The sequence below is a fragment of the Rhinatrema bivittatum genome, chromosome 1, assembly GCF_901001135.1.
Source record: "Rhinatrema bivittatum chromosome 1, aRhiBiv1.1, whole genome shotgun sequence".
NCBI classification, from domain to species: Eukaryota; Metazoa; Chordata; class Amphibia; order Gymnophiona; family Rhinatrematidae; genus Rhinatrema; species Rhinatrema bivittatum.
The window spans coordinates 227,487,261-227,501,099 of record NC_042615.1 but is presented as its reverse complement, the minus strand read 5'-3'; the positions used below and the strand labels follow the sequence as shown (position 1 = coordinate 227,501,099).

General features: G+C 41.2%; 1 protein-coding gene across 3 annotated transcripts in view; it reads right to left on the bottom strand.

The window, feature by feature from the left end:
- Positions 1-988: 988 nt before the first annotated feature.
- Positions 989-13,839, bottom strand: part of NELFA (negative elongation factor complex member A) — a 101,480-nt gene continuing 88,629 nt past the window's right edge. For 2 of the 3 annotated variants that reach the window (XM_029592433.1, XM_029592442.1), the window contains exon 11: positions 989-2,543. In XM_029592433.1, coding sequence (XP_029448293.1) covers positions 2,359-2,543 — 185 coding nt within the window. In that variant the 3' untranslated portion in view covers positions 989-2,358. Of the gene's footprint in view, positions 2,544-4,379; positions 4,530-13,839 lie in introns of all 3 variants that reach the window. The other variant, XR_003854979.1, reaches the window with a different exon arrangement.

Genomic DNA, 13,839 nt, shown 5'->3' with positions numbered 1-13,839 from the left:
GTTAGGACAAATGCTCAAACTATAAAGTCAGAAATAAAGCAGCTTCTTCCTTCAGCCAAGCATTGTCCTGCTGCTTTGCAATGGATATTTTGCATTTCTCTACCCAAGAAGTTGCCAATTTTTCCATTACTGTCAGCTTCATCCACCATATTTCTGGTATTTAAAAAATGTCCAAATGCAGTGCACCAGCTACAGCCAACGAGACAAAAGAACTTGACAAATTAGTAAGATCAGATTCATCGAAATGTAGGTTGTCCCAGCAAGAATCTGAATGCTAGATATGCAGGCATCCAAGAATTCATTTTTTTTTTCTCTTTCCTGAATTGGTTATCCCAATTTTCAAGAAAATACTGACAAAAATTCAGTATAACACACCTGGACCTATACAGTTTTCTATTGTCCCCCAGTCCTTGCAATTTTTCTAAAAGAATTAAATGGCTATGCTTTTCATTGATGCTATAAAGCAAATCAAAGAAAAAAAATACAAGATACAACAGAGCCTAATCCAAGATTGCTCTTCCTAAAGAAATATTTTTGTAATTAATGTTGCTATTTTCTACTGTTCCAGGAAAAACGTTTCGGGTGGAAGAAATGCCCTGATCTTGTTACAGGTTTTAAGATACTGCATATTAACACTAAACAGAGGGAAGGGGAAATAATGAAATACTGGGGAATAAACCTGACGGTTTACTTAACACAAGTGCACAGATTGTCTGAAAATGCAATCCTTTAACTTCTTAATCTATTGGTCAAGGAAACATTTTAAGATTCCTTTGATCAATGTGTTTTGGGAGGTTTTTGTAGGTAAACAAAATATTTCTTCAGCCTCTCAAGTCATCCCTCATGTTGATAAACAGAAAAACCAACACAAATACCAAGGTGCTTCTGTGTACTTCAAACAGTTAGGTGGGCCTAAGATGATTTTAGGAAAGAAAATGTTTTTTTCTTTTATAAGATTACTATAAACACATTTTACTCACTACTAGGGTTTTTTTTTTTTTGGGGGGGGGGGGGGGGGTATTTTTTTTTTTTTTTTAAGATTAAACATGTCTACTCCTAGTGTAGCTTGAAAACAGTGACTTTAAAATTAACAAATCTGTCACCAATTCAATCCCAAAAGAAGCATAAGAAAGTTGAAAAATCAATGTAGAAAAGCAATTTTAGTCATAGCTCCTGTATAGTTGGTATCTTTATTGTAAATTGGGATTGGATGGTGCAGTTTACTTTAAAAAGTTAACTTTACAATCTTATTTGGTGGCAAGGGGCAGCATAGTGACATAACTTAAAGCTAAGAATGCATATTTTTTGTGCCAACAGTTGAGGTACATTTTACTGCCAGGAAATGGAATATTTGACAAAGCAAACAAAACTCCTTCCCTAAGCTACGATGCTACAAGATATTGTGTCTGTATATGGAAATGATCTTTACCCTGTTTGTACTTAACTTTGTATAAAATTTATAGGAGGAAGCGATGTTTTCCCACAGCAGAGACCAATAAAATGGGAATGCAAGACATGCCACTGTTGCAAGGCACAGGATATCTTGGTAACTTTAGCCCTATGTCTTTAAATCAGTCAAATTTAACACCGATTTCACAGGGAAACTTATTCAGATGGATGCATTAATGGAAGTTAAGCCAGCTTTGAAAAGGAAATTCTGTGTTCTGCAGCATTTAGCTATTACAACTTTTACAATGAGTTTTTTTGAATCCCTTTATGCACCTCTTTACAATTCTCTTAACCTCTGGGAACAGAGGTTAAGAGAATTGTACACCATAATAAAGGTAGTCATTATTGGCTAATGTGTCTCACAACTGACATCATAAATCATGCAAGATCTGAGATCCCATGTCAAATCAGTTTATTTGTCACTATTCTACACATGGCTACTGCCAGAGCTCTGGGATATTGTAGGGGGAAGTCTTAAATTAATTTTATATTGCACAGCAGTCAGAGGGCACAGCTTCCTTTTACTATAGCAAACCCAGTTCTATCAGACAGTGATAGTAACAGCTAAAATATTTACCAGTAAGGGTCTTATTCTAATATCATTAAATTATATTTCCCCACTCCCCCTGTTCTAGGATTGGTCCTGCTTCCAATCTGAAAGGTAACTTTGCAGATAGTACACACATTTAACATAGTTTGCACCTTCATTTAAAAACCCCCCAACTCCATCTATTTGTTTAATGCTGCTTCCACCTGATCCCAGTTAACCTGGTCAGCTATGTCTTGCATATAAACAACAGAAAGCAACTGATTGTATCTGGGATGTCATTTTGTACAGTGATTCTTTCTGCTGTTTGCTGGTTGATCAATCCAATGCTTGATTTGGTCCAAACATTGTCCTTCAGTCCCTTAGGAAACATTTGTTATAGGCTTGTACTTCTTGAGTCTGGTCCATTTGCCAGTAGAATAGTTCATTTCAAATACTGTGTCTACCAACATGGTTGTGCTGCCAGTGCCATCTGCTTTTGGCAAAACTTCTGTGTGTTCACTCAGTTTAATCTGAATAATATCACCCTGCTCTGGGCAAGGATTCTCTGTGGAGCAAAAATAAGATTTATAATTAGAAGTTGTTTGAAAGATTACAAAATAAAATGTATAAGCAACTTAAGTAATTTAACCAGCTAACAAACACACTGCACATTTGTACGTGGATCACGGCTTGCTGTACATCTTTCATTTATGTTGGGGAGACACTAAACAAAGGTAAATATCCCAGAAACATCACGGCTATGAGAGAGACTGATTAGAAGTACTTATAACAGTGGTCCCCAACCCTGTCCTGGGGGCCCACCAGCCAGTCGGGTTTTCAGGATATCCACTATGAATATGCATGAGAGAAAATTTGCATGTTTAGGAGGCAGTGCATGCAATTTTTCTCTCATGCATATTCATGGCGGATATCCTGAAAACCCAACTGGCTGGTGGGCCCCCAGGACAGGGTTGGGGACCACTGACTTATAATATAAATTTAGCAGCTCTAACCTTCAGAGACTGGAAATGGAAATTATGTATCATTTATACCAGAAACGCTGTCCCCAAACAAAAAGGTGTGAGTGGACAATAAACACTATACCCCAATAATCCACCTCATCAACTAATCAAAATACTATAAGTTAGACCATCAGATGAATATAATAAAACATTTTGGACTAACTTTGGTCTTATATATAATCATTGGTCTACCACAATGTCCCTTTTTTTTTTTTTTTGTTATGCATTTTAAAATGTATCAAACACACTGATTTTGCAAAACAAATAATAGTCCAATGACTTATCTTGTATGGATAAACACTGTTTTGAACAAAAGTTCTTTATTGAAAATGACATTTCCGATTTAGAGCCACTATGCAAACCAATATTTGAGTATAGCACCCTGAAGAACTTGTTTGAAACAGGAGTTTTGAGCTAAAAAAAATTGGCATTCTGTGCAAAAGGAGCACCCTGTAAAATCATCTTGGACTATTATCTGTTTTGAAAAAAAAAAATCAGTATTTGATATTTTCTTTTTTTGTTAGGCACTTAAAATCTAAGTGGGACATTCTGGTAGAGAACTGATTATATATAAGGCCAAGATTTTGTGATGCTGTTTTGAAGTTTAAAAGCAACCAGTACTTTAACTGGGATGGGACCATGTCTGGACTAGGAGGCAATCTGTCCCAGCAAGAACCTGCCATTGGGGCTCGGAGAATCCCATCTATAGAACAGAGGGATGTTTCCTTGAGCTGATCAGAACAGGACATTGTGCATAAACTAAACTGGGAATAGAAAGGAAAAAAAGGGGCAGGATAGGCCTAAGACCACACTGTGTAAAGGAAAAAAGAAAAGCAGTATTAATAAAAAGCACTGATAAAGTAGTACAGTTAAGAAGAAAAGGATAATTTCTTGCTATGAGGAGAGAAGATTTTACTGGAATTGGTAATTTGAGAACTTTTTTTTGTTAAGCTGTTTCACCATGTTTTTCTCTGAAACTAATGCAGTACATTTTGTGGGCGCACAGATTTTGCTTGGACATTGGATTATTTCTTCGGAGTGTCCATGGCCCAAGTTCGGCCTTGTAAGTTATCCTGCCCCCAGCTCACAGCCCCAGAGATTTTTCCTCCCACCTCAGGAGAGTGACCCCAGCTGGAATTGGGGTTACACCAAGTTTACCAAAAGATCTTGCTCCATTACTGATAGCTCACTGAATGGAAAAAACATTGAATTCTGCTACGAGAAGAACACTGAGGCTATAGAAGTCAAAGCACATGGAAACATTTTAAAACGAAAATGTTCTGTATTTAAAAATATATTAAAAAACCCAAATACAAACCCTTTACCCAAAAGAAAAAAAAACCAAAAAGCAAAATGCATATGGAGAAACTTAGTGTTACCAGGTAATTTCCTTTTCTTGAATTCTGCTACACCATCCAGATGTATGGGTTATCTCCCTCTACCAGTAGATGGAGACAGAGGATACACATTCCCATGACAGCGCTGGTAGTTATCATGGTGCGTTCCAACAAGTCAGTATTATGTCAAAGCTACAGAAGAAAAAAAATAAAAAAACACTCTTAAACATGTACATAATTTGAAAACACTTAAAGGATCCTCCAAAGAGATGAACCTTTCAAACTTTTCTTGAATAAAGAGGAAAAGGGACGAGAGGAAGCAAAGTAAACCACCAATTGCCTCATTCTCTGTGAACAGAGACACACTGCTTTAAAGTCTGTGCTGGCACAACTTCCTGGAAGGGTGCTGGACTGGTGTAGCAGGATTCAAGGACAAGGACATTAACAGGCAAGACTACATTCTTCCTTCCTTTTCATCCTGCTATACCAGTCCAAACATGTGAGAAATAACCAAGCCCACTTAATCTGGGAAGGGAAGAAGTTAGGGCTGCCTTGAAAACACCAGCTCCAAAGGCTGCATTATTTTTGGCATAAGCATCCAGACAAATGATTGGTGAAAGAATTAAGGAAGACAGAGTGACCACCTTATAAAGCAAGAGCAGAAGATACACCCAGAAAGAAATTTGAGCTTTCGCCGAGTTGACCTCTGGAGGCTACCAAACTTAATAGGTTGAATTACTTTTTTATTAAACAAAAAAAAAAAAGCAAAACCCCACAGTGTCAAGAGGCTTATATAAGGCAAGCCAACTTTAGCTCTATGAACCAAATTAAGGTCCCAATGTGGAACCAAGGACCTAAAGGGATCAAAAGTATTACTCTAGGAAAAATAAGAAACATCTGGGTGAAAAACAAACCTCCCAGAACTGTCTCCCATTTGAAACTTCCAACATTCTGGCCTCCATGCAGATTTAAATCAGAGAAATTTTGAATGTATACAACCACCACAGTGATACAGACTACTCCCTTGAGCATGCAGACACTAACACATAAGCACTCAAAATGGCATTCTTACAGGCCTTCAAATGGTAAATTTTACTCTGAGAAAACATCTTTTATTATGCAACTATGACCTTTCAAGAACCAGACCATAAAATAAATAGAGGTGACTCTCCATGAGAATCTGATCTTGATCCTTAGGAATCATACCAGAGAATCAACCTGCAGGCCAAGGATAGCTTAGCGAATCCAGCATCATTAGAATGGCACACAAAAACTGTTTTACTATCTCTCAAGGTCTTCACTCTCAGAAGCCAGGGAGGAAACAACTGTCCCTCAGTCCACTGCTGGACCAGAATGCCTATCATACTTCTAGTGATAAGTGAAGAGCCAAAGGCCCTTGGCATTCTTGCGAGTTGATATTAGAACGATGCAAGGAGGTTCCAATTGATCCACTATCTTCTAAAAAGTCTCCCAGCTGAGCTCCCACTATCTGGGCACCAACATCTCTGCAAACAGACTACATGTTTCCTAGTCCTGCAATGTGTCAGGAAAATGGCAGAAGATTTTGCTGTGCCCATTGAAAAATAGAAGGTTTATTTCCTGGAGACCCCCTCGACTGAGCATCTGTTCACATAAGCTACTGCCGTGGCATTGTCAAAGAATCCAAAAAGCCATTTTCTTCTCCAAGAACAGGAGGAGGAAATGCAGCAAAACATATCTGAAAGTCCTGGTTTACAGCCTGTTGATAGTCCTGGGATCAAGGGGACCAGCATGCAAAGGACACACATGGGCTCTGGCCCACTGAACCAAATCTAGGGAGGCTGCCATGAAATACAGTAGCTTTAGATAATTATAGATTCTGGGAGCCCTTTAAGCAAGAAATTTCTCTGAGACACAATTGGAACCACCCTTTTATACCTGGGATCTCTCTGATGCCAGAAACTGGGAAGAAACCGCTTGCTCTTGGCAAAGCTGATTATCCAGCTCAAACCTCCTAAAACTGCACAACTGTTGGATACTGTAAAGGCCTTCCTGGTGGAACTTGGTCCTATTAAGCAATCACAGAAGTATGAATGGACCAGAATCCATTCCTTTCTTAAGAAAGCTACCACCTCTATTACCTTGAAAGATTCTTGGAGCCATAAGAACATGCCATACTGTCAGACCAAGGGTCCGTCAAGCCCAGCATCCTGTTTCCAACAGTGGCCAATCCAGGCCATAAAAACCTGGCAAGTACCCAAAAATTAAGTCGATTCCATGTTACTGTTGCTAGTAATAGCAGTGGCTATTTTCTAAGTCAACTTAATAGCAGGTAATGGGCTTCTCCTCCAAGAACTTATCCAATCCTTTTTTAAACACAGCTACACTAACCTCATCCCCTGGCTACAAATTCCAGAGTTTAATTGTGCATTGAGTGAAAAAGAACTTTCTCTGATTAGTTTTAAATGAGCCACATGCTAACTTCATGGAGTGCCTCCTAGTCTATTATCTGAAAGAGTAAATAACTGATTCACATCTACCTGCTCTAGACCTCATGATTTTAAACACCTCTATCATATCCCCCCTCAGTCGTCTCTTCTCCAAGCTGAAAAGTCCTAACCTCTTTAGTCTTTCCTCATAGGGGAGCTGTTCCATTCTCCTTATTTTGGTCGCCCTTCTCTAACTTCTCCATCGCAATTATATCTTTTTTGAGATGCGGCGACCAGAACTGTACACAGTATTCAAGGTGAGGTCTCACCATGGAGTGATACAGAGGCATTATGGCATTTACCATTTTATTCACCATTCCCTTTCTAATAATTCCCCAACATTGTTTGCTTTTTTTTTTTTTTTTTTTTTTTTTACTGCCGCAGCACACTGAACTGATGATTTCAATGTGTTATCCACTATGACGCCTAGATCTCTTTCTTGGGTGGTAGCACCTATCATGGAACCTAACATTCGGGCCGATACAGTAAAAATGCGGGAGAGCGGGCATTTGCCCGCTCTCCCGGCACGCGCACAGGCCACTCTCCTATGCGCATGATTCAGTATCTTAATTTATTTAAATTAGGCCCGGCGGTAAAAAGAGGCGCTAGGGACACTAGTACGTCCCTAGCGCCTCTTTTTTGACGGAACCGGCGGCTGTCAGCGGGTTTGACAGCAGACGCTCAATTTTGCCAGGTTCTGTTCTCGAGCCTGCTGACAACCACGGGCTCGGAAACCGGACACCGGCAAAATTGAGTGTCCGGTTTTCAACCTAACAGCTGCGGGCCCATTTAAAATTTTTTTTAATTTTTTTTAAACATTCGGGACCTTTGGGTAGGCGCTAATTTCTGAAAGCAAAATGTGCGGCTTGGCTGCACATTTTGCTTACTGAATCGCGCGGGAATACCTAATAGGACTATCAACATGCATTTGCATGTTACGGGCACTATTAAGTTCAGGGAGGTTAGACGTGCATTTTAAACGTGCTATTACCCCTTACTGAATAAGGAGTAAAGCTAGCGCGTCCAAATGGTGGCTAACAGTGAGCTCCATCAGAGCGCACTGTACTGTATCGGCCCGATTGTGTAACTATAGCATGGGTTATTTTTCTCTATATGCATCACCTTGCACTTATCCACATTAAATTTCAACTGCCATTTTGATGCCCAATTTTCCAGTCTCACAAGGTCTTCCTGCAATTTATCACAATCTGCTTGTGATTTAACTACTCTGAACAATTTTGTATCTGCAAATTTGATTACCTCACTCGTCATATTTCTTTCCAGATCATTTATAAATATATTGAAAAGTAAGGGTCCCAATACAGATCCTTGAGGCACTCCACTGCCCACTCCCTTCCACTGAGAAAATTGCCCATTTAATCCTACTCTCTGTTTCCTGTCTTTTAGCCACTTTGTAATCCACGAAAGGACAGCACCACCTATCCCATGACTTTTTACTTTTCCTAGAAGCCTCTCATGAGGAACTCTCTCAAACGCCTTCTGAAAATCCAAGTACAGGCTACATCTACCGGTTCATCTTTATCCACATGTTTATTAACTCCTTCAAAAAAGTGAAGCAGATTTGTGAGGCAAGACTTGCCCTGGGCAAAGCCATGCTGACTTTGTTCCATTAATCCATGTCTTTCTGTATGTTCTGTGATTTTGATGTTTAGAACACTTTCCACTATTTTTCCTGGCACTGAAGTCAGGCTAACCGGTCTGTAGTTTCCCGGATCGCCCCTGGAGCCCTTTTTAAATATTGGGGTTACATTAGATATCCTCCAGTCTTCAGGTACAATGGATGATTTTAATGATAGGTTACAAATTTTTACTAATAGGTCTGAAATTTCATTTTTGAGTTCCTTCAGAACTCTGGGATGTATACCATCCAGTCCAGGTGATTTACTACTCTTCAGTTTGTCAATCAGGCCTACCACATCTTCTAGATTCACCGTGATTTGGTTCAGGCCATCTGAATCATTACCCATGAAAACCTTCTCCAATACGGGTACCTCCCCAACATCCTCTTCAGTAAACACCGAAGCAAAGAAATCATTTAATCTTTCCGCGATGGCCTTAGCTTCTCTAAGTGCCCCCTTAACCCCTCGATCATCTAACGGTCCAACTGACTCCCTTCACAGGCTTTCTGCTTCAGATATATATTAAAAAGTTTTTACTGTGAGTTTTCACCTCTACAGCCAACTTCTTTTCAAATTCTCTCTTAGCATGTCTTAATGTCTTACATTTAACTTGCCAACACTTATGCATTATCCTATTTTCTTTTGGCTAAAATAGCTTCTTTTACCTCCCCTTTTAACCATGGCGGTAACTGTTTTGCTTTCTTTCCACCTTTTTTAATGTGTGGGATACATCTGGACTGTGCTTCTAGGATTTTTTTTTTTTTTTTTTAACAATGACCACACCTCTTGCACACTTTTTACCTTTGTAGCTGCTCCTTTCATTTTTTTTCTAACAATTTTTCTCATTTTATCAAAGTTTCGCTTTTGAAAGTTTAGCATGAGAGCTGTGAATTTGCTTACTGTCCCCCTTCCAGTCATTAATTCAAATTTGATCATATTATGATCACTATTGCCAAGTGGCCCCACCATCATTACTTCTCACACCAAACCCTGTGCTCCACTGAGAATTAGATCTAAAATTGCTCCCTCTTGTCAGTTCCTGAACTAATTACTTCATAAAACTGTCATTTATTCCATCCAGGAACTTTTTATCTCTAGCATGTACTGATGATACATTTACCCAGTCAATATTGGAGTAAATGAAGTCTCTCATTATTACCCCACTACCAATTTGGTTAGCTTCCCTAATTTCTCTTAGCATTTCACTGTCAGTCTCACCATCTTGACCAGGTGGATGGTAGTATACTCCTATCACTATAGTCTTCCCCGACACACAAGGGATTTGTACCCATAAAGATTCAATTGTGCATTTAGTCTCATGCAGGATGCTTATCCTGTTGGACTCTATGCCAACCCGGACATAAAGCGCCACACCGCCTCCCGGGTGCTCCTCTGTCATTGCGATATAATTTGTACCCAGGTATAGCACTGTCCCATTGGTTATCCTCTTTCCACCATGTCTCTGAGATGCCAATTAAGTCTATGTCATCATTCACTGCTATACATTCTAATTCTCCCATCTTACTTCTTAGACTTCTGGCATTAGCATACAAACATTTCAAAGTTTGTTTTTTGTTTGTATTTTCATTCTGCTTTTTAATTGATAGGGATAAGTTAGAATTTTTTAGCTCAGGTGAGTTTTTATAGTTACAGGCACTTGGACTACTTTTCTTATTATTGGAACCTCACTGTCAGGATGCCCTAATTCTAATGCATCATTAGTATCATTTGAAGATACCTCCCTACGAACCATGTGCTGCTGAGTGACTGTCTGCTTCCCCCTTTGTTCTAGTTTAAAAGCTGCTCTCTCCCCTTTTGAAAGGTTAGCGCCAGCAGTCTGGTTCCACTCTGGTTAAGGTGGAACACATCCCTTTGGAAGAGACTCCTCCTTCCCCAAAAGTTCCCCAGTTCCTAACAAAACTGAATCCCTCTTCCTTGCACCATCGTCTCTTCCACACATTGAGACTCCGGAGCTCTACCTGTCTCTGGTGACCTGAGTGTTGAACAGGGAGCATTTCAGAGAATGCTACCCTGGAGGTTCTGGGTTTAAGCTTTCTACCTAAGAGCCTAAATTTGGCTTCCAGAATCTCCCTCCTACATTTTCCTATGTCCTTTGTGCCCACATGTACCATGACAGCCGGCTCCTCCCCAGCACTGTCTAAAATCCTATATAGGTGATGCGTGAGGTCTGCCACCTTCGAACCAGGTAGGCATGTTACCAGGCGATCCTCACACCCACAATCCACCCAGCTGTCTACATTCCTAATAATCGAATCACCAACTATGACAGCCAACCTACCCCTTTCTCTCCTCGGCAGTAGGCCTTGGGGAGATATCCTCAGTGCGAAAGGACAATGCATCACCTGGAGAGCAGGTCCTTGCTACAGGATCCTTTCATGCTGCACCTGGTTGATGCTCTCCAATCACGAGACCTTCTTCCTCCAAGGCAGCACCAGGGCTGCCAGTCTGAAGTTGGGACTTGGCTACTATGTCCCTGAAGCTCTCATCTATATACCTCTCTGTCTGCCTCAGCTCCTCCAGGTCTGCCACTCTAGCCTCCAGAGATCAGACTCGTTCTCTGAGAGCCTGGAGCTCTTTGCATCGCATGCACATGTACAATTTCTCACTGGCGGGTAAAAGATCATACATGTGACAATGCAAAAGGCTGGAAAGCCCCCCTCTTGCTGCTGGACTGCTGCCTTCATCTCAGATTTGTTCAGTTCCTACTTAAGTTTTAGATTGCCAAATGGGAAGGCCCTGAATTGAAAAGTTTTTCGGAACTTATGATTATCTTCCCAGATTGGCATATGGAAATAAGCCTCAAAAATTTTGAGAAAAGACTTGCCCTGCTGCAATCATTAATACAGATTAGAAGATTTCCACACTGAAAAGGGAAATATGGAGACTGCCCTTTACCCCTTTCAAATAAAAAAAATGGGTCTTTAGGAACTGTCCTTTAGAAGCACAAAATGGAATACTGAACTTGCCCTTGCACTTCACATGAAACGAACCGCCACTTGCAAATGCGGAAGCTACTCAATAGTAAAAACAGCTACCCCTTCAGAAGGTTTTCATCAATTTCCTCAGGGATGGCTGCAGGGGGTATCAACTTGGAGCAAGAATTGAGCCCCAAGCCCTTTGAAACATCTTTTTTTTTTTTTTTTTCGATTTAAAATTTTTATTAGAAACATCATGAACAGAAATACATGACAAAATATGCAGCAAATGTGAAATGCCAAAATGCAATAAACTTCAAAACACAAAAATGAGTTTCTATGTAATTATTGTGTTATTGTGTTATTCCCCCCCCCTCCCCCCATCTTGCAGAAACCATCATATCATCACATCCAATCTCAATAGCCTGTATACATAGCATAACAAAAAGCCCAAGATCAACCCCGTACCCTGGACAGAATAATAAAGAGGCAACCACTAGTGCGCAATCTTTAAACTGTGACACTCACTGAGCGAGAAGCTCCGCTCGCCAGCGCTGATATGGCTGCCAAACCTTCTGGAAAGAGGGCAAACTGTGTTGTTTATGAGCTGTTATCTTACACATATGATAAACCTTATCCACTCTCGCCTTAATAGCCGCCAATGTGGGAAATACTGTGCCCTTCCAATGGTGTGCAATTACACACCTGGTAGCCGATACAACAAACTTGACAAACCTTGAAAGATACATATCCCCGGACCCCAGGTCCCCATTGAGAAAGGCCTGCATTGGTGTAAGTAGCACAGACTCCCCCAATACTGTTGAAAGCCAGGCAGAGACGTCCTCCCATAACCGGGATATCATGGGACATTCCCACCATAAATGAAAAAAGGTACCCGTCGCCCCGCAACCCTTCCAGCATTTGTCCGACACCTGAGGGGTAATACGGTGAAGACGTTCAGGGGTGTAGTACCATCTGTAGAGTATTTTAAAATCATTTTCAATGAGAGTGGCGGATATGATACCCTTCCCCATCTTTGAGTAAATATCAACCCAGTCGTCAGTCGCCAGGGTCACCCCCAAATCAGTTTCCCACGCAGCAACATACGCCGGGGGGGAATGCAAATCCCGATTGAGCAATTTATATATTTTGGATAATAAACTGGGGATTTTCTCTACTGCCCTGCAATACGATTCGAATAGAGATACCGGAGACTGAAGGTCGCTCCTCAATCCGGAATGCGCACTGTAGTTTTGTAGCTGACTATAACGATAGCGATCCCAAGGATCTAGGCCAAATTTAGTCTGGATAGTCTCAAAGGGCAACCATCTCCCATTATCCCATAACTGGCCACAATTAGTGATACCCCTATCGAGCCAGCCTTTAAAAACCTTATGCGCTTTCCCGTTTAGGAAATCCGCATGATAGAAGGGGGAGGAGTTAATAGACCCAATCCGCTTACCTAAGAAAACTCGCCTCCACGCGTACCACATTTGAACTGTATGCTGCATAGGCAGGGATAACTCCCGCATATTAGGCCAATCCGAGCGAGGCCGCCACACCAAAGAGGATAACGGACGGATCCCCACAATTGCTTGCTCTAGAGCTATCCAAGGCTTCCCCCTCTCCGACCTGTGCCACTCCGCGACTATACGTAGATGCGCTGCCGCATGGTACCACACCAAATTGGGAACAGCCAGCCCCCCATGTATTTTGGGGCGATAAAGTACCTTACGTGCCACCCTGGGACATTTGCCCTGCCAAATATACTTCATAAAACGTCTTTGCCATTTCACCAACAGCACCTCCGGCACCCTGACAGGTAAAGTTTGGAATAGGTAACATAATCTTGGCAAGATATTCATTTTAAAGGCTGCTATACGCCCTAGCCAAGAAATGTGGTATCTGCTCCACTCTTCCAGTTCTTTGTATATTTTGGCCAGCAAAGGGGGGTAATTAAGAGTAAAAGCATCTCCCTTATTTCCAATATACACCCCCAAATACTTCAGTTTATCCTTAGCCCACCGAAAGGGGAAAGCTGCCTTAAGTTCAGACACCTGTGAACCCGAAAGGGAAATATTGAGGATCTCAGTTTTATCCCAATTTATGGAATATCCGGAGACCTTACTAAAGGCTTTTATGAGGTCCACGACCACTGGGAGTGAGCGCAGAGGGTGCGTGAGTGTTAAAATCACATCGTCCGCAAACATTGCCAATTTGGACGAAAAGGTCCCCACCTCAATGCCAGTGATGGTCGTATTCTCCCGAATCTTCTGAGCTAGGGGTTCAATAAAGATGGCAAATAAAAGAGGGGACAGCGGACACCCCTGCCGAGTACCCCGCTCCACAGAAAAGTAGGTGGAGTACCCGCCATTTACTTTTATGCATGCCTTGGGCTCCTCATACAATCTTTGTATCCATTGGGTGAAAAAGGGGCCAAAACCCATAGCGGCTAAAG